A 22,279-nucleotide genomic window follows, 5' to 3' on the forward strand; every position below is an offset into this window, starting at 1 on the left:
TGGGAGGTCCTTCGTAAGAACATAAAGTCTGTCAAGACTCATCGAGGGGAGGCCCTCCCCCCCTAAGAAACACAAAGTCTATCATACCACTCCTTAAACTCATTGACCGTTCTCGCTCCCACCACTCCATCAGGCAATGCATTCCACAGTTCAACCACCCTCCCACACAGAGAAACAACTCCTTACCCTCTTGCTCACAGTTTCCTTTCATAACTTCCAGGGATGGCCTCTTGTGATCACTCCTTCCCGCTGTTCAACCAAGCGAAAGAACTCCCCAGTGTCAACCCTGTAACCACTTCTCAACAGTTTAAAAGTCTCAATCATATCACCTCTCCTTCTATCCACCAAACTCTGCAGTCCACATTCCCTCAGCCAATCCTCATAACTATGCTTGTACAGTCCTGAAACCATCTTTATCATCTGTCTTTGTATCCTTTCCACAGTTAATTTATCCCCTTCAAATCCTAGGGACCAAATCTGAGAACAATAGGCCAAGTGTGGTCTGATCAGAGACTTATACAATGGAATGATAACCCTCTTATCTCTGCAGGTCAGTGTCCTTCTCATAATTGCAGCAATCCCCTGTGTTACTTTCACCACCTTTCCAATATATCCCCTAAACTTCAGGTTTCTATCAATCATCAACCCCAGATCTCTTGTCTCCCCTACTTCCTCCAGTATAACTCCTCCCATAGAGTATGCAGCATCCCATCAATGTTTCCCAAACCTCAAAACCTTACATTTTGCTGCATTAAACTGACAGCCCATTCATTTGCCCATCTATCTAGCTTATTTAAATCCTCTTGCAGGGCTACCACATCTGCACTATTACTAATAATCCTTCCCAGCTTCGCATCATCCACAAAGAACTAAATATCCCCTTGCAATCCACTGGCAATATCATTGATATAAAGGTTAAACAATATATGTCCTAGTACTGAGCCCTGTGGGACCCCACTTGTAACCCTCTGCCTCCTTGAAACTGCTCCACCATACACAATTCTCTGATACCTATCGGACAGCCAATCCTGAATCCAGTTGACCAATCTGACATCCAGACCTATGTGCTGCAACTTAAATATCAGCTTATCATGTGGCACCATGTCAAATGCCTTCGCTAAGTCTAAGAAAATTGCAGTATATGCCTTTCCCTCATCTAATGTTCTTGTAACTTTATTATAAAAGGCTAGCATATTGCTAAAACAAGAGCGCCCTTTCACAAATCCATGTTGACTCTCACAGATAATATTACCCTCATCTGCCCAGTGCTGTATATGGTCCCTCACTACTTTCTCCAAGATCTTAACAACTACTGATGACACACAGACTGGCCTATAATTACACTTCCAGTCTGTTACCACCCTTATGCAATGACACTATCTTACCTTCCTTCCATTCCTTGGGCACCTTTGCTGAAGCCAGACTTTCATTGAAAAGCCAGGTTAAAGGTACTGTCAGTTCTCTAGCACATTCTCTCAAAACTCATGGTGAAATACCATCCAGTCCCACAGCTTTACTGACATCCAGAGTACTCAGTATCTGAAACACACTCTCCTCCTGTACTACCTCTAAACCTCGAACCAGCCCTATCCCTCTAGCATTAAAACTGACTCCTCTAGGATGAAATACTCCAATAAAGTGTTCATTGAACAATTCCACTATATCCTCTGCATCAGTCACTCTATTTCCATTTCCCACAATATCATTCTTCCACAGTCATTTCTCCTCCTACTGGCCACATAGCTAAAAAATTCCCTTGGATTTTCTTTGGATCTTAGGGCCAATCTCCTCTCATATTCCAGTTTCACTTTCCTTACCACACTAGTCACTCTTCTGGCCTGTGTCTTATATTCTTCATGCATCTTCTCTTCACCTGTCTCCTTATATCTCTTCCATAGCCTCTTTTTCGCATGAAATTCCTTTTTAATATTGTTTGTCATCCACTTTACTCCAAATTGTGTCCTCTTCTTCACTCGTGGTATACAACTTACCATTGCTGCTAACAAATATTCTTTCACAATTTCCCACGCACTAATGATATCCTGGCCTTCCAATTCCTCCCTCCATGAAACTTCCCGAAGTTGACGTCTAAGACTATTATAATCACCTGCATTATAATTCCACATAAGTTCCCATCTCTTTGATACTCCTGCATGTCTATTCATTTTCCAAGTCAAAACGATATGGTCACTCTCTCCAAATGGTGGGAGAGATGTCAACTCAGTTATTATCAACTCTTCTGATGCTATAATCAAATCCAAAACTCTTGAACTTCTTGTTCCCTCTGTTACATGTTGCCTAAGACATTTGTCCCTCAAGAATTCTAGAAATTCCATTCCCCTATTGCTACATGCATCTTCCTCTCTCCAATTTATACTACTGTAGTTAAAATCTCCCATAACAATCATTCTTCTTGCACTTGCCAAACTTAGCTGTTTAAACATCTCCTGGTCTCCATCCTCTGTGCTCCTGGGTGTGTAGCAACATCCCACTAAATATCCTTTCTTGCCTACCTCTACCTCACACCATACGCTCTCAAAATCATTTGTCTCGCTTCCTTCCAAAGCCTCCACTCTTATAGGACATAGATCATCACTTATCATAAGCAGTATCCCACCACCACTGTTTTGTAACAGTAATTTAGAATACTCATACCTCTATAATTTTTAGGGTCATCTCTACTACCTTTTTTAAAGATAGGGATCACTATTGCTTTTTTCCATTCTATTGGTGGGTTGCTTGTTGAATAGATTTTATTTAAAAATAATACGAGTCTTTCTTTGAACCTTATTCCTGCATATTTATATAATTCTATACCTAACTTATCTTCTGCAGGTGATTTTCCATTTCTTGTTTCTTTCAGGCTTGATTTCTAATTCCTTTTTAGTTATTTCATTTTCATTAAATGTTTGCCAGTTATTTTTTTTTTTTTTAATATTTATCTGCCCACAATTCTGTATAGAAATTTAGAAATTCTTCTAATTTCAATTCAGTGTTTAATTTTACACTTTCTTTAGTATCTGCACTTAAATGTTTCAAAATCTTATATACATTGGGTCTTATTTTATATAGATTAAATAATAATTAAATTACTTAATGAATTTGGATTTGGTGGTACCTGCCCTGCTTGATTTTGGGTTCTTCGAATAGACTTCTTTACAGAGGCATTGCTCGGCATTTGGCCGATGACGGCAGGAGATATTTTTGTGTATGCTTCTGTGATAATTCGATGAGTCCCATCGTTAGTTGTACGGGCTCGATCTTTAATCTCATTAAGTAGCTTCACTGCTTCAACACATGCCATGCTACCAGCATAATTATGTTGTTTAATTCGTTTGATAATGTTGTTGCCAGCTGCATGAAGGCGCACATGGCAGTGCATTTTTTGAAGCTGATCACATTTCCAAAATATCTTTCTTCATTTTCTTTGTCTTTTATAAATAAATGACCATTATCACTCGATTTACTCTTCATCTTCTCGCTTAAAATAAATTCCAGAAGCATCGTGCGATAATCGTAATTAATTTATAAATTGGTTCTTAAACTTCGAACTTTTAAACACTTACCAAAAGAAAAAAAATGTCGAGGATCGGACCTCTGAGAAGACGTGACGTAAAACTGTTTAATTTGAAATTTCCAGTGCACAACTTCACTTTCAAATATCTAAGTAGGAATATATTTACAGTAGCAGCTTCAACATAGTAGTAAAACAGCAGCTTTTATACTCTGGGAATCAGTGGTTAAATTCAGCCTGGGCTCTCTGGGTCCCAGCCCCGAAACTTTTTTATGCATCAGACCCGGAACATTTTTCTGTTTTGTGACTTTTCTTCCATTACAGTAATTAAGCCTAACATGAAACAGACAGCAATGACAGGTTATTACCGCACCAATCGTAGGATCGGTGCGTTATTAACTAAAGATCGCGTGATCGAAAGATAAAAGCAAGCCGCCAGTTGAGTTGAAATGCTAACTCTCTTCAGCTGAATTCCATATGTTAAACTGGCAGTACAACATTCACTATATATATATATATATTTCTTAGTTTTAACACGTTTAGTTGAATTTCATTGCTGCTTTGCAAACTCACTCACTCACTCACTCACACACACACACACACACACACACACACACACACACACACACACACACACACACACACACACACACACACACACATCTAATTAATAACAGTAGTTTTAAGTTAGATATTGTGTTTGCCATGCGGTTTTGCTTGAGTCTATACAGCATAGTTTCTGTGAGGGGACATGTGATTCATTCATTAGTGTCATTTTTATCCAAGTTGTCTCTAATTACACTATTTGTTGAGAAATATATTACATAGCCTGCTCATACCTTATTCGCTGACATAATAAAAGTAATTGTTTTTCTTGCCTCTGCAATATAGTGGCTATTGGGGAAGGCATGTTGATTACCACAGGAGCAGTTACTATTGCCCCGACATGTTTAATCTTTTTTTCATGCATGAGGTATATGCAAAACTTTTTCATTTCTTTTTTCAAAAAGTAAAATCAGGCATAGTGGAGTTATATGCAAGTATGGTATTTCAATTACGGATAAGTACATTGTACTTATCCATAATTGAAATAAGTACCTTCTTTAACCCTGCGGAAGTTGTGATCAAAAAAATTGCAGCTTAGGTCACATGTATCCAAGAGATACATTCATTACTAGTATGTGCTGAAATGCGATAAAACTTAAAAAAAAAAAATAGCACTACAAATATAATACATGATGGTTTATTTATTTTCAGATACAATCTAGAAATTATTGAAAAAAAGAAACAAATAAATCAATACTATACTGACATTGGAGTTCGTGGTATCTCTCAGATGCAATTTATTAACAAATATCACTCACCTTTACATAACACGTGTTAAACCAAACTGACTTCAATTTTCTAGCAAATAATGCTTTCAGTGAATTTTTTCTGTGATGATTTTTCCTGCAATGAATTTTCCATGCGATGAATTTTTTCCTGTGATAAATTTTCCTCTTGATGAATTTTCTCCCACAATGATTTTTCCTTTCGATGAGTTTTCCTGAGATCAATTTTTGCGTGATGAATTGTCCGTGAACCCCAGTAGCATATTATATTGGTGGGATTATGCTACAAGAAACTGATGAAGCTAGGGATGTTTGAATTATTGTGAATAGGCATTTGAAGTTTGAAGGTCACATAGCAGAAATTGCAAATATAACCTAGAAGATAATTGCAATGTTGAAATGAACCTTGACTTGTAAGGATATTTGAAGTCACTTTGCCTCTTTACAAGGCCTAGATACAACTGCAGCAGTTATTTGGACTGGTGTATGTGCAGATTTGGTCTCCTGAGTTCAGAGATAGACAGAGAACTGTTGAAAGGATGCAAAGAAAAGATATAAGTATTATTTTATTGGGAGGGCAGATTGAGAGTATGTGAAAAACGGAGAGAGAGAGAGAGAGAGAGGGAGGGATGACATGAAGGAGGTCTATTAACTTCTAAATGGTTGTTATAGAATATCATCTGATGAAATTTTTTGCTATATACTGGTGTCCAAAACTTAATAACGAATGCTATTTCTCTTGATTTCGAGTAGAAAGCAGGTACACGTCCAAAATTTCGAATCATATGCAAAAGGGATTTACTTGTAGCACTCAACAGGATATAAGGCTGTGCTAAGCAAATTATGTTTGAAAGAAGCTCTTTTCATGAAGGAATAAAGTTGCAAACTTGGATGTCTTATAATGTCTCAAAGACATCATCTAGATGATTTCACATGGGGGAGAATTATTGGAAAGCTTGAAGAAGGCTGCAGAATTATTGATATTGCCACAGATGGAATCTTACATAGAGTATCCAGGCTCTGGGCAGTGTTTCAAGTCAATGGAATGTATTCCAGACATTTGCCAAGAGGTCTCCATTGCTTTACCATGGACATGAAGAGAGAGATGCTTGGTTATTACAGCCAAATATAATCGATACACTATGGCAGGTCAGCTTGCAAGTTGACTCCATTCAAGCTTAGGCATGTGAATATCTCAACAAACTGTGGCAAGACACCTGTGACAACTAGGAATATATGCCTTAAGGGCTGGAGTCTGCATCCCTTTATCAACATGTTATTGTAGAGCATGTTTTCAGTGGTATTGTATCCTTAAAAATTGGACAAGACACTGGTAGGCTAATATACTCTTTACAGATGACAGTCATTTTAGTCTTTCCTTCGATTCTTGACAAAACTTGAACTTGTGTGAGAGTGGTACTGCTTACCATTGAGAGACTGTTCTTAAAGGTATAGATGTGTTGGTGTGAAGGGTCATGGTGTGGAGAAGCATTATGCTTAATAGATGCACCGAGCTACAAGTGCTGGGAAAAACAACTATGACTTCTGAAAAGTATTGCAACGAAGTTCTTCATTGTACCATGGTGCTGTAGGCAAAGAATTCGCTTTTATGGGTGACAATGTCACACCCCATTATACATGAACAGTGGAAATACTTATGGAGACTGAAGATATTAATCGATTCGAGTGGCCATCATGCTGCCAAGATCTCTACCCCATACACACTTTTGGGATGCAATAGGGAAGCACAGTAATGTGCCTCCCTATTGCATCCCAAATTGCTCCCTATTGCTCAAAATTTTCCTCCAGAATACAAACAAAGCTTTATCCTTACCCTGAAGTATGAGTGGACCAGTTTGCCTCAAGAACTCCCGAATCACTTGGTGCTAAGCATGGTACGACATTGTTAGTGCTTCATCGCAGTTCGTGGTGGATATATTCCATACTAAAATGTCTGTCTGCATAGTTTTCTTTAAGCCCTTTACATTAATTCCTTAGCTGCATCCTTATGAAATGTGTAACTTTTGCCAAAAACATATTACAATTTAATTGTATGAAATTTATAACACATTTTTTGTGTAATATAATTTATTAGTATGCAGGCAATAAATTCATGTCCACATTTGTCCGTGGTCGTGAAAATTTTTTCTGATACAGGGAAAAATGTAATTCATCCTTAGCTTTTGGACACCAATGTATGTTAGGCCAGAAGATAACACAGGAGTATCTATGGATTTTAGGTTTGTGTGCACTTAGGAAAGGAATAATAGCTACATTTTCTCTTGTTAGAACAGTAAGAAACAGTGTAACAGTTTGCCTGTAGTGGGAATGATTTGAAGAGAAGGTGTGACAGCTTTTTTGTGTGATGTCTGTCCTTTTTTCATAGTGTATGACTCCCTGGAGGTCTCAAATAATAATAACTGTGTTTTCCACACTCACAGACTTTTTTTTCTCTCTAATGAGATCAGAACAAGACAGACATTAGTATTAGTTCACATTAGTAGTAATTCACAAAGACACAATTCCCTCTTCAGGAAAATTGTGTCTTTGTGAACATCTTGATGACTAGGATATTCTGTTTAGTGCATGGATTTTATTTAAGGGGGACTTAGTTGTATCTTTCATGTTTTTTTTGTTTTTTTTCCCCCAATATTTAAAGTCCGCTATTGACAGATTTATCGAACTCTTGACTTAGTTAAGGAGCGCATTATATCTGCTTTCATGAAAATTAGAGATGTTAACAAATTCAGAAAATACAAAAGCTGAACTTCTGTTGACCTAGTACTGCTACTAAATGATAAATTTGATAAAGAAAGAAATGAGAGAGAGAGAGAGAGAGATCGAATAAAATGCTGAAGGATGTTTTGAGATTATGAAAAGTGTGAATGAGTTTAAGGTACAATATGATCTTCCATGATGATTTTTGTTCTGTGGAAGTAATAATAATAATGATGATGAAATATTTATGAAAGACTAATGTTTCTTATACTCTTATATGATTAGTTGTACAAAGAAAAATATGTACAGAAAATGCAACTCAAGAAAATGTGTGCACAGTCAACGTTTTTGATTCCCAGATTTCATCAACAGTTTCCCTCTCATCCTCCATCCTGGTGGCCTCCAAGATTATTAGGGGGTGACTTTGATAGATATCCTGATTTACGTGTAGGTATGTACAGAGATGTTTCTCAACTTATTTATCTGTTAATTTGCTATTACTACTTCCTCCCTCTTTAATTATTCCGTTTCTTGTATGTATTATTTATAATTATATTGAAAGTTTTTTCATTTGGTTATACTATAAATTAAAAATGTCAAGAAATTATATTATTGGTTTTATTCTTTATCCAAGTATAATATATGCATACGATTTTGCATGTGAAGTAACTTCACGACTGGGCTACTTGTATATAGAGACTAATGATTTCACATTATTTGCCTTGGTACCCCATAATGCAAAGCATATATCCTTACTAACAAGTATAATGCTATGATAAAAATATGATAAAAAAACATGCAGTTTCGAAGAAGAAGTAATTTTGGAGGCAACATAAGATGGGGGTGGTAATAGTCATTTGTACAAGGGGTATAAAGAGTAAGCAAGAGAGATTTTTTGCTGCCCTTACCCAAGCAACTTATCTCTCTTGCTTACTCTTGAATAGCAGTTAACTAATGAATAGCAGTTAGCTAATGAAGCCAGAAGAAATTTTAGGAAGTTTTTTTGATATGTAGTCAGTAGAAGAAAGAATGGTTATGGAAGGATGATAATGGTTGAACAGAATGGTAAAATTATAACTGCTGAGGAGGGTATAGTAGAGATATGAGTAATTTATAAAGGTATTACATCCTCATAAAAATAACATCATGCAGAACTTGAGAGCAGTGGGAAGGGAAGAGGAGGAGGAGGAGCCACTGATGATAAGTGAGCAGGAGGTAAAGTAGGAATTTGAGTAAAACTTGATGACAGCAAAGCCCTAGGACTTGATATATTGCTGTATGTCTTGAGAGAATGTTCCAGGGAATTAACAACAGCTTTAACTTAGCTCTTATCGTATGTCTTAGATTTGCAGAAGTTCCAAAAGAGTGGAAAGAGGGCAACATCGTTCCATTTTATAACGGAGTATATGACTAATGTTTCAAATTACAGGTCAATCTGTTTGTCTGGAGTTGTGATAAAGATGTTAGAGAGGCTAGTGAGGAGCAGCATTCAGAATTAGGTTGATGACAGCATTCTCTTTGGCAGACAGCATAGGTTTGTTAAAGGAAGATCATGTTTTAGCAGTCTGCTTACTATAACAAGGTGACAGGCACATTGGACTAAGGGGATGCATACGATTTTGCTAAAGCTTTTGATAGATTGCTACATGACAAGCTGATAATTAAACTGGAACAGATGGTGGTTGGATAGTAGATTAGTGCACTTGATTGGAGATTTGCTGTCTAATAGGTATCAGCAAGTTGTGTATGGGGGAGCAATATCCCAGAAGAGGAAAGTCACTAGCGGTGGTATGACACAAGGGTCTGTTTTGGGGCCATTACTGTTTAATTTGTATGTAAATGATAATTAGAAGGCTTTGTTGGCGATCTAAATTGTTTTCAGATGATGCTGCAAATTTGGGAAGACCCTTGCAACTGGAATAGACTTTCTGAATGGGAGAATAAATGTGGCTACCAGTTCAACATAGCAAATTGTAAGTTTGGGGAGCAGAGATGCAGAATATACTATAGGTGGGGATATCTTACAAAAGATGGAGGTGATGAGGGATCTGGGGATCTTGGTGGATAATAACCTGATATTTTGGGGACATTTTGCTAAAATTGTGAAGACAGCACAGCACATTATAGCAATCATACAGAGAACACTGACATGTAGGAGTAAGGATATTATGATTCTGTTGTGTAAGACTTTGATCAGACTGCATATGGATTAATGTATACACATTTGGTCACTGTGTTCCAAAGGTGTTGGAGAGGGTTCATTGATGATTAACTAATGTGGTTTCTGGTCTCTGGAATATAGAGTATGAAGGCAGATTGAGGGAATGCAAATTGCAGAGTCTAGTGGACGGAAGGGGGACATGATCAAGATATATAAATTGGTAGGTTATTACCAGATTAATGGGATCAGATTTTTCATAGAATGGGTAAAGATGGAGGGAGGGAGGTTGGTGAGAACAAGAGGCCATCTCTGGCAATTTTATAAAGAGATTTGTGAGCAAAGGGATGAAGATTAAGTTTTTTAAGTGGAGAGTTATAGGTGGTTGGAATGCATTGCCTGGAAGTGTGGTGACAGTAAATACATTCGAGTTATGATATGATGTGTGTGATGGAGAATTTCCTGCAGTGAGCTGTTGATTCAGTGGAGGTTGAATAATAATTATAACAAATATGATTTTCCATTTCATAATGCAAATTATGAAATGGGAAATCACCTAATTGCAAGATAATGGAAGCTGTATTTTTTGGACCTGAGTTTTCTTTCTATGTGCATTTTCACATACCAGCTATTATTCCTGTGATGTAAGCATTCCATATTAATTTTAAGATGCTAAGATTTCACACAAAAGTACACTTAAGGTAACCTTTTTGTTTCTTTTTCTATGTCCATTATTTCGCTTTTCTATTTTTTAAGCTCTTTTTTTATAAACATCTTGGGTTCTAAGCATATCCTATTTGTCTCTATTTTTCTCTGTTGATATGGATGCCACTGAGTGATTGTCTGTTCATCTGTGCAGCATATCCTGCACATCTCCATTTTTGTTTAAAAATTATTTTCTCTATATCCATCAGTTTGTTTCTTTTCTTATATTTTCTATCCTTATTTTGTCTTTCAGCCTGATATCTAGCTCATTTTTCTGTAATTTATTGTTGTAATATACAACATTTACATTGTAAATCAAATAAGAGCGCTCGTTCAGCTGTATTACAGCAACAAGATATTTTACAAAAATACAGCGTTTAGTTTACCAAATAAATGAAGTGCCATTTCCTATTGACAGTTAAATATGTGCTTATTATATTTTATTAATAAAAAAATTATAGCCATACATACTAAAACTAAACATTTTAGAACCCACTTATTAGATACGATGTGAATTTCATAAACTTTTATAGTCTATATATAAATATATATATTAAATTATATTATGCATGAATTCTCCTACTCAAATTGCGAGTCTCTATCGCCCCGAATTTCGCATTTGAGCAATAATTCGCTCCCTGTAGTAAACAATATGCTATCCCCCCCCCAACAGCCATTATACTGCAGAAACATGAAACTAATTAGTTGTATCATGTCACTGGAAGGTTCACAGTTGCAGACTGTGTAATATATTTCTCAACAAATAGTGCAATTACAGACAACTGGGAATATAAACACTAACTAATGAATTATATCTTCCCTCCAACAGAAACTGCTATATACAGCAGGTGCAACATATGGTTTTGCTTGACACTACCCCCCCTCCCCCATCATGAACACATTAAAACTAAGAAATATATAGTGAATGCATTTCAGATATTATGGAAATTGGTTTAAGAGAATTAGCATTTCAATTCAATTGTCAGCTTGTTTTGTTTGGGTAGCGCGATCTTTTGTTAATACCGCACCGATCATATGCACTTCTTAATAATGGCTTTTTCTCTGTTATACTGGCCTACAATCGCGCACATCTTTCACTTCTCTTTAGTAATTTGTCAAGGATTGCCCATTACATATCTCAAGTCTTAAATTACTGGTAATTTTTGCTTGATATAATGGGAAAGAAGATGACTCTATTTGGGTAGATAACTTTGATTGCACACAAGGAAACTGCTCTTGAGGGCAGAAGTGATGGATAATAGAAGCTTCTTGGCAAGTCATACCCATTTTCAGTTTTTTTTTCTGAAAAACTTTAGTTTCCGAAAATCCCCACATATATCTCGCAGCACGATTTTTTAGCTTTCATTTTGGGAAAAAAGCGCGAGTTATAGTCGAGTAAATATGGTAATTTTTTTAGCTTTCAAATTGTTAAGTATGGATCATTGGTTAAAGACCGGATTTATAAAACACACAAAAGAGAGCAATATAGTAGATATAGAAATAACCAATTTCACTCCTATCAGATAAATTATTTATATTAAGTAAAAATGTATAGTATCTTTATAAATTTTATTCTATTAAAAATAAATCATATTTTTTTGTTTAAATGTACATCTAAATTCAAATAAAACAGACATTTACAATGAAATATATTTTTATTTATTATTATATTATTATTATATATAAAACAGACATTTACAATGAAATATATTTTTATTTATTATTATTATTATTATTATTATTTTGAAAAGGAGCTTGGTAATAATGAAAATTATTACCAAGCTCCTTTAAGGATATCTGAAGTTTCAGAAACCGATCCAAAAATATTTAGTGCGAAACATAGGTGTACATTACGATGTTCGTTTTCTTAAATTCCGCTTCGAATTTAGAAATAGCATCTATCCAAATACATGCTACTTACATTTTTTTTGAGCTATTTCACTTTTGAACGTGAAACATAAGTGTATTGTGTATTCTGTGTTTAAGTGACTTTGGACAATTTGACTTTGATTTTAATTGTGTACTTATTTTTAGATTTTTGATAGACAAATAAAATTTTAAAGATAATAGGTTATAAATTATAAACATATTAATCACCTGAGGGACCATAGCTAAAAATCCCGTATGTATGCAGGATAGACTATCGGCACGTCAGGCTGACGCAGCTCGAATTAAATTAATAAACATAGGTTATTTATGAGCTATAAAACCCTTTAGATGATCTTTGTTTACACATACTGCAATTGGCCCTTTCTTGATACTTTTTTAGTGTATTTTTGCATCATTTCATTTTGTGCGTTGCAGTAACGGTGTTATTGTGCGGTTGCCTTTTGTTTTATAAAATGTATTTATTGTTGTTTAGTAAATTTTTTGTGAATTTGGATTATTATTCACGTAAAGTAAGTACATCTATTATATTTTTACTAAGTTTGAAAATCAGTTAAATTGTTTCATTTTAGTTAATTATTTTATTTTGAAAACAAAAGATTTTTATGTTATGTTGGGTAGATGTCAAGAAAATAAATAATTTTCAATACGAGATTTATTTATATATTTCTTCTTGTTCTGGTTGGAAGACATTAGAGTTGGGGTCCCTTTACTAATTTCTTTAATAAATAATTTTAATATTCTAGAAATGTCTTAATTATTAAACAATTACCAGAATGTAAAAAATATTAAATAAATATCACTGAGAAATCAATCAGTGGCTAATATCTCTACATGTTAATTTTCAAAAAATACCTAAAAATGTAAGCATATTTATTATTCAAAACATCTGAAAAATCAAATTCTGTAATAATAAAAAAAATAGTCAGCCTTGGGGCCATTCACCTTAAAAATAATAGTCGGTTAAGGGGTTAATAAATAAATTTAAGGAAAAATTTCAGAAATTATTATTTATTTTGGTGGACAACTTTAACGCTCTCCTTATTTTAAAGTCTAACCAAGTGTGTTAACCCTTAGATGTCGGAAAAAAGCCAAAGAAGTTATCTGGTGCACAAAATAGGAAAAGACAATTGCAGTGAGTACAATTGGAACATAAATTGGCTGGATCGCTGAATAAATTTTTAACATCAGGACCACATAAAAAACGACAAACAGAAAGTTCGGACAAAGCAAGTACTCCGTGTAGCTCTACTACAGAAAAAGAGAGGACACAAGATAACTATGAAGAAACAAATGTTACATGCGAAAATGAAACTGAACTGTCTACAGAAGTTGCAACAGAAGAAATATTGGATTCCGATTCAGCGAAACACGAAACTTCAAATTTTACTTTAAATTTTAATGTTAATGATCCAGGTACTTGGCTGAATCATATAACTACCAAAGCTAGAGATTGTTTAGTTGACCAGTGCCCACGTCAAGTAGTTAATAAAGAATTTCCCAAAGATAAATCTGGCCGCAGGGTTTCCGATTCATACTATTATCGAACTTTAGCAAATGGAGAAAAACTTTTACGAAGTTATTTAGTTTATTCAGAATCTCGAAATTCGGTTTTCTGTTATTATTGCAAAATATTTGGTAGTCAAAATTTCCAACTTACTAACGAATACGGTTGTAACGATTGGCAACATTTGAGTCATATACTAAAAATACATGAGACAAGTTCCGCGCACATTAAAAACTGTTCAAAATACAGTGAACTTAAAATGTCATGGATTAAGAAATGCATTATTGATTGCACACAACAAAGATTATACGAAACTGAGAAAAAATATTGGCAATCTGTTATAGAACGGTTAATCTACATAATACAATATGCATCAAGACAGTGTATAGCTTTTAGAGCTTTTTCACAAAAACTTTTTGAAAATTATAACGGCATTTTTTAAAGTTAGTAGAAACTGTCACTAAATTTGATTCGATAATGGCAGAACACTTGCATCGCATCCAAACATCACAAAAAAGGAACATTGCTCATTATTTAGGTGATAAAATACAAAATGAAATCATCTGTATAATTTCTGAAGCTATAAAACAAAAAATTTTAGAAATGGTTAAAGAGGTGAAATATTATTCATTAATTCTTGATACTACTCTTGATATGAGCCACACAGAGCAATTATCAATTGTTATTAGATTTATTAATCAAAATAAAGATACGAATATAGCAGAAATTCATGAACATTTTTTTAATTTTCAATCTGTAGAAGATACCACTGGGCAAGGACTATTTCAATTTACAAAAAAGTATTTAAAATTATTGAATATTAACATTTCGGATTTACGCAGCCAAGCTTATGATAACGGTTCAAATAAGCAAGGAAAACATAACGGACTGTAGAAAAAAATCCTTGAAATAAATTCAAGAGCTTTTTTTATTCCGTGTGTTGCTCATTCATTAAATTTGGTAGTCAATGATGCAACTTAGATATCCATGAAACTGTAAATTTTTTGGGGGTAATACAGGAATTATATAATTATTTTTGAATATCTGTGACGCGTTGGGCTATATTAAAAAAACATTCATGTTTTAAATTTGAAACCACTTTCCGCTACTAGGTAGGAAAGTAGAGTAGAAGCAATAAACCCACTTAAAAATAATATCAAGGAAATTTACTAGGCTCTTTTTGATATTACGAAAGATGAAACTAAAGATATCGATTCTAGAGTTCAGGCAGACAACTTAATTTCAAAGATTTATTCGTTTAAATTTATTTGCTCTGTTCATGTTTGGTACGAAATCTTAAGTCTCGTAAATGTTGCAAGCAAAATAATGCAGAATCCGACATTTGATATAGGAAAAATTACAGAAAATCTTGATTATGTTATAGAAGAATTAAATACTCGCCGAACAGACCAATATTTTGAAAATATTATTAAATCTGCAAAAGAAGTAGCAAATGATCTTAATGCTGATCCTATTTCGAGACATTCACAAAAGAACAAAAACAAAAATGTTTGGTTACGAAGCATTAGATGAGGCAACACATGATCCTAAACAAAATTTTTAAATAAATTTTTTCTTTGCGATTTTCGACACGACTATAACTTCAGTCACGGAAAGATTTATACTCTTAAAACAACATAGCAAGGACTTTAAAGTTATAAGAGACATTTGCAAATTAAAAGATTGGTGCGACGAAGATTTAATGAAACATTGTAAACATTTGCACTTAAAACTGAGCGACAATCAAGGTTCCGACAATCGCGATATTGATGGTATGACTTTATTTGAGGAATTAAAAATTTTGCAGTGCCAAGAAAAAAAAAGTCATTGGCATGCCACATTTGGCAGACATGTTAAGGACTGTCCACCCCTGCTCTAGACTAACCATATATAAAGAATATAATAAATATTTTTTCAACAGTTTCGATAACGAGCCAAATGATATAAATGTGTAACAGATTAGAAAAAACTAATGATGAATCAGGCATTTTAGAGTAAAAAATGAAATTGTGTTTGTTAATTTTTATACACTGCATAAACGCATCAAAAGGGTTAAGCAAAAACCCTAATATAATAGAGAAACACAGAGATATTATTATTACAGGGGGCCCTAAAATCCTGTCAATGAAATCCCTTTAGTTATAAGCAAAATTAGAAGAAGAAAAAAAATAAAAAATACATTTCCGCAAATGTGTACTGACTGTGCCCACTCGATTGTGGGGCCCGGGTGCACTGCACCCCCCCCCTTCAAGTTTTCAAAGTTTGAGTCATCAGAATTCAAGGAGAACCGGTCTACCCATCCGGAACTCTGGGGGGGGGGGGGGGGAGCCCCCTAGTTTTAATGTAAAAAGAAATATTACATAGCAAAGATAATTCGGATATATGCTTTTAAGTATATAACAATTAGTATTAATGTAGATTTATTTTACATATTAATCCGTCTTGCTTTAGCCGCCACAAAATTTTTAATAATATCTTTAATGTCTAACAAATCCATAATATTATTTTCAATTGATATAATTGAAAAATCCTTTAGATGCTCTCCAGACATTGTTGACCGCAAATAATTTTTTATTAGTTTCAGGTTTGAAAAACTTCTTTTCCCGGATGCTACGGATATTGATAATATTAAATAAATACACATCACAATCGCAGTATTCGGAAATGTGTCAGTTAATTTATTTTCATCTATATAATTTAAAACATCCTGAGGAGCCGACTCTTTTTTAATGAAACACTGCAAAATTTTTAATTCCTCAAATAAAGTCATACCATCAATATCGCGATTGTCGGAACCTTGATTGTCGCTCAGTTTTAAGTGCAAATGTTTACAATGTTTCATTAAATCTTCGTCGCACCAATCTTTTAATTTGCAAATGTCTCTTATAACTTTAAAGTCCTTGCTATGTTGTTTTAAGAGTATAAATCTTTCCGTGACTGAAGTTATAGTCGTGTCGAAATTCCCAATATTTAATGTACAGATTGAATAACAGTGGACCAAGAACTGATCCTTGTGGTTCACCACTGGTCACCTTAAATTTTGCACTCACAATGCTAATATTTTATAATCCAGACCCATATTCTCCAATTTATGCAACAGTCTTCCATGCTGTATTTTGTCAAAAGCCTTAGCAAAATCCAAAAGTATCATGGTGTGTCTATTTCCCTTGTCTAGCTCAGTGGTAACATTATTATAAAATGTGAGCAAGTTGCTAAAACATGACCTTCCCGTAGTAAACCCATGCTGCTCATGGCCAAGTAGAGATTCTCTGTCAATCCATTTCTGAATGCGTACCCTGACCAACTTTTCCAAAATCTTTACCACCACTCCCAAGATATTGATTGGTCGATAGTTGGGTACATTGGTCTTTGCTTGTGTAATGTGATTATCATGCTGCTTTCCACTCCTGCAGAATCTTCCCTGTTCTGAGACTCAAAATATATAGCCTGGTTAAAGGAATAGCCAGTTCAGCTGAACAGTTTTTCCATCAATTCTATCGATATGCCAGTTCAGCATATCGATAGAATTCTTTGGGGGTTACCTATAGCTTGCAGAGCCTGTTTTTTCATACTCAGATTTAGTTCTCCATACAACAGTTAGGACTCTTCTGGCCTGTGGCTAATAATTTTCATAACAGACATCCTTATGCACTTCCACATAATCCTTTTCTTACAAATCTCTTTCTTGATAAGATTACACATATATTTTTCTCCTACCTTATTTATTCTTCAGACTCTCAGAACTTTCTGATATTGCATCATTTAAGTATTTTTTAAATGCTTGCCATGCACTGTCGATATTCTTCCCATCAGTCAACCAATACCATTGTGCTGAATTCAATATACTCCTCAGTTGGTCACATCCTGCTTCGTAGTTCAGCATGTAACCTTTCCTGAATGGAACATTCATAAACTTAGCCACTTCCCAAGTGAGTACCACATGATCACTTTAAATGAAGCATTCTCTGATACTATAATGAAATCTAACACTCTTAGATATTGAGTTCCTTCTGTCATATACTGCTTGAGAAAGTGTCTCGCAACAGCTCAATAAAGTCAGTTTCATTCTTCTCCTGAGATTTCAATGTTACCCAATCATTGTTTTGATAATTAAAGTTTCCCCATTATAATTAGTCTTGTTGCACCCATCGTCTTTATTTAGTGATGCATTTCTTCATCACTAGCAGCTGATCCACCAGGCCTGTAAACCCACTATATATTTTATCTTGTTAGATTCCATGTTGCACCAAATGGCTTCAAACTCTTTTAACTTTTACATACATATTCTCTCCATTCCTCCTATTATAATTTGGTTTCTCTGATTCTCTGTATTAGGTTTCATGCCAGTTATTAGTTTTTCAAGACCCCTGACAAAATGCATTCAAGTATATGCCATTGTGCTGAATTCTTATACAAATCCAATCTTCCCTCAAACTCACTCCACACATCCAAAAACTCGCATCCATTCCTTCTATACAGCCTACTCATTGAATCTTTTGCCATCATAGCCCTTCTCAATTAGTTTTTGTCATATCAAGATAATATACTTATGATTTTCACTTTCTCACTCTTCACTCTTGCTTCTTCCAGCAACCCTTTTATATCCTCTCTCATACTGAACTTAGCACTAGTTAAGTCATTATAGTGGGTAGAAAGGTGAACTTCAAAAGTCACATAGTAGGAATTGCAAATACAACTCAGAGGATAATTGTGACATTGAAACAAACATTGACATATAAGGATATATAAGTTATTTTGCCTCTCTACAAAGCATTGATATACGACCTCACTTAGATTGCTGTGCACAGATTCAGCCTCCTGAGTTCTTACGGGATAAAGAAGCCAGGGAAAGGCTGCAAAAAAGGAGGTATGAAGATCATATCGGGATTATGGAATGTAGATTACAAGGATAGATTGACAGCATGTTGACAGTAGTCACTACTAGGCAGGGAGGAAAGAGGGATGATATATAAAGGTCTATAAACTTTTGAGAGGGTGTTATAGGATATCATTTCATAAAAGTTTTCATTATATGGAAGGCGGGGATAGGACTAGCTAGGACAAGGGGGCATCATGGAAGTTTGTAGAAAATTAAGAAAGAAGTGAGAGCTCGATTTTTCTCTCGCAGAGCTGCGAGTTAGTGGAACAGTTTTCCTGTTAAAATAGTGGTACATATAGCATGGATGACATAAAGAGAAGGTATGACAGCTGGATGTTGGTGATGTATGACTTCTCTTGATGAATCCTTTACTCCCTGAGTGTTTAATAATAATAATATTGCATACTCGGTTAAGAAGAAGTCTGTGTGGAATTATGATGTGCTATCAATTATGATGAACTTAGAAAGAACCCTTAGCTATGTCATGGCATAAGAAACTTCAAGAGAAGAATGTGAATAATGTATGAGAAATGGTCAGTGATTGTTTGAGGAATGCAGTATCAGCCTGCATGCATATCCAGGGTCAGGAGGATAAGCCCAGTGGGATGTAAAGGATGAGTAGCATAAAAAAAAAAATAATGAGCATGCCAATGAACAATGCAGATGCAGGCGAAAAAAGGGTGACTATCATGATTAGAAGGGTTAAATCAGATCATGAGAAGAAATTAGCTAAGCATGCAGAAGGCAATTCTCAAGACTTTTGCTATGTAGCAAGTAAGAGGTTGATTGATTATGAAGGATAACATTAATCAGTGCTGATGGTAGGAAAGTGACGGAAGTAGAAGAAATAATTCAGCATTCAGAGATATTGCATTTGGCAAGGTGACAGAAGCTGATATTGAACCGAGATTGACCAACTAGTACACAGCATATTGAGAAATATCAATGTGCTGTTTCTAGCTGTGTACAATAGCATTGGCTGGGATTGCATATCAACTTGTGCATTACAAGGACACAGGAGAACTGATAGCACCTTTGACCAAGCTGTTTACTCAGAAACTCTGCTCTTCAAAGGTTCTGAGGAAGTGGAAAGAGGGTAAAATAGTTCCATTACATAATGGCAGCCCCAAAATAGAAATGCCAAATTACCATTTAGTATCTTGGCCATAGTGGTAAGATATTGGGAAAGTTGGTTAAAGGTAGAATTTGGAAATGGGGAGGATGGAATATATGTTATGGTGGATAGCACAGCTTTGTGAAAGATATTATTATTTTTATTCCTGATACCTCCAAGGAGTCCGAAGACTCATCATGGGAGGACTCTTACAACTGTCTCAACCACTACACCGAACCTCTACTACGAATCATCTCCATCAATGCCATCTACCGCCCACCACCACAACTAGTTTTTTTTTTTTATCTGTAAATTGCATGTGTTCTGAAGGGCCGATTTGTTTGTATGTGGGATGAAAAAACCCTGCTACCTCTGTATGAGATCAGCTAACTCACCTTTGATTGAAATCGTCCAGATAAAGATTCCTCCCAGAATCGAACTTAGGCCTATTCCAATCGAGGGGCACAATATACCATCATTCTTCAATTGCGCTATGGAGGTGCTTAATGACCTGCCTTAGTGATTTACTCGCATTCTATAATAGACTGACAGCTGAGTTAGACAAGAGAAAGAGCTACAGCATAATTAAGGAGAACTTGGGGTCACCCATGGAGGTTCTGTAAGAGTATGGTTAGTAAGAGTGTGAGGAGTGACTGGAATTGATTGATAGAGTTGGTTGTGAATGCTCTAACATTGAATAAGTTCAAGAAGTATAAATATTGTGATGAGTATTCTCATTCCATAGAGGCGACCATAATAATAAAATGCTGGCACTTCTTATGAAACCAGTTAACTTATTTACCAATAGTGAAAGCTGTAGTAGTTCATAAATATCTTCTTCTTGTTATTATTCTAAGACCCCCCCCCCATGGAGTCACAAACTCATCTAGGACATGAATGACTTTTATAATGACATGAATTAAAGATATGCTTTGGATGTGGTAAGTGTCTTCTTCTTGTTTTGTAACGTTTCAGGTTATTTTTTAACCATTTAACTATGTCATGAAAAAATGGCTTAAGGATGTTATTCCTTTGGTAATGCTGGTTATCTTGCATGGCAATGTGGTCTTCTGAGATAAAATAAGCCAATCATACTTCACAACACTAGAAAAACTAAACTAAAAATAAATAAATAAAAATGCTGACTTATAAATATGTGAAATATGCTAACATACTGTGTGTGTGTGTGTGCGGAGTCTAGTTAAATTGAGAAAAGATATATCTACAAATATATGCTTCTTTGCTTATAAGATGAAAATCTACGGACTATAATTAGATAGTTAATTGTATCTACATAGGCTTCTGTAGCTATAAATTGTATGTTCTTAGCATAATTGTATCCTCTACATAAAACTGCATGTAGAGAACACAACTATCGATTTATGGTAGGACAAAACCATTGTTTTTTTTAGGATCCTGCTTCTCATGAAATCAACTAATTCACTATTATTATTATTATTATTATTATAGGGAAACTAGATCATCAAAGGAGGAATGGGGAAAATGTGTGTGATAAAGTATGCAGCTATGGAATGCAAACGTGATAAAGATATGAATGTCTTCAAGCATGGTTATGTATGTGGCAAAGAGGTGGAAAAATATGCTTTGGATTCAGACCTTTTATGTATGTCTGGGGAGAGAAAAGAGAAAATTCTAGAACAAGACCAAATAGATTGCATATCTAATTATAAGAATAGGCTAGGTGGTAATTTATTATGTCTATATCTATAAACAAATGCCTGGATCATTAGAAACAAAGGGACTGAATTTGTTGCTTTATTGAATGTGATATGGTCTAAGATTTTTGGCATTAGTGAAACCTGGCTATCAGAATCGGATATGGTAAATGGAATCGAGTGTAATGAGTATACTATTTTTAGGAAGAGATAGAAGAGGAGGAGGAGTACTACTAATGATATCAAATGACTTAAGTCCAGGCGTAGATTTCTGTGGCTAATTGGTTCAAAAGATATATTTCAGTGATTACACCACATTTTTTTTTATTATTCAGTTATATAAAACACTGAAATAATAGTTCCCGACAAGTTTCGTAAATCGTAGGATTTACATCTTAAGTTATACTATTTACCCCCTGAAGATGTAAATCCTACAATTTACGAAACTTGTCGGGAACTATTATTTCAGTGTTTTATGTAACTGAATAATAAAAAAATATGATGTAATCACCAAAATATATCTTTTGGACTTAAGTCCAGTTAGGGTAGAAACACAAGAAAAAAATTATGGTAACAATCTCCCATGTAGCAGTGAGTTTGAGTCTATCTGGTGTGAAGTGGAAGTTAATAGAATGAAATATATGGTGGGGTGTTGCTACAGACCTGGTGGCTCGGTTGCAGGAGATGAATAAATGCATCACCAGTTTAACCTTATGGGTACCAAATGAATGATCATTATGGGTGACTTTAATTTTCCAAACATTGACTGGATAGAAGAGAAATCTCATGA

General features: G+C 34.9%; 1 protein-coding gene across 2 annotated transcripts in view; it reads left to right on the plus strand.

The window, feature by feature from the left end:
* Positions 1-22,279, plus strand: part of LOC150104576 (F-box only protein 7-like) — a 429,110-nt gene that overhangs the window by 372,361 nt on the left and 34,470 nt on the right. For both annotated transcript variants that reach the window (XM_090395788.1, XM_090395787.1), the window contains exon 10: positions 7,849-8,014. In XM_090395788.1, coding sequence (XP_090251914.1) covers positions 7,849-8,014 — 166 coding nt within the window. The remainder of the gene's footprint in view (positions 1-7,848; positions 8,015-22,279) is intronic.

This window comes from Typopeltis vanoorti, chromosome 7, assembly GCF_054136105.1.
Source record: "Typopeltis vanoorti isolate ZY-2024b chromosome 7, IOZ_Tvanoo_1.0, whole genome shotgun sequence".
Taxonomy (NCBI): Eukaryota; Metazoa; Arthropoda; class Arachnida; order Uropygi; family Thelyphonidae; genus Typopeltis; species Typopeltis vanoorti.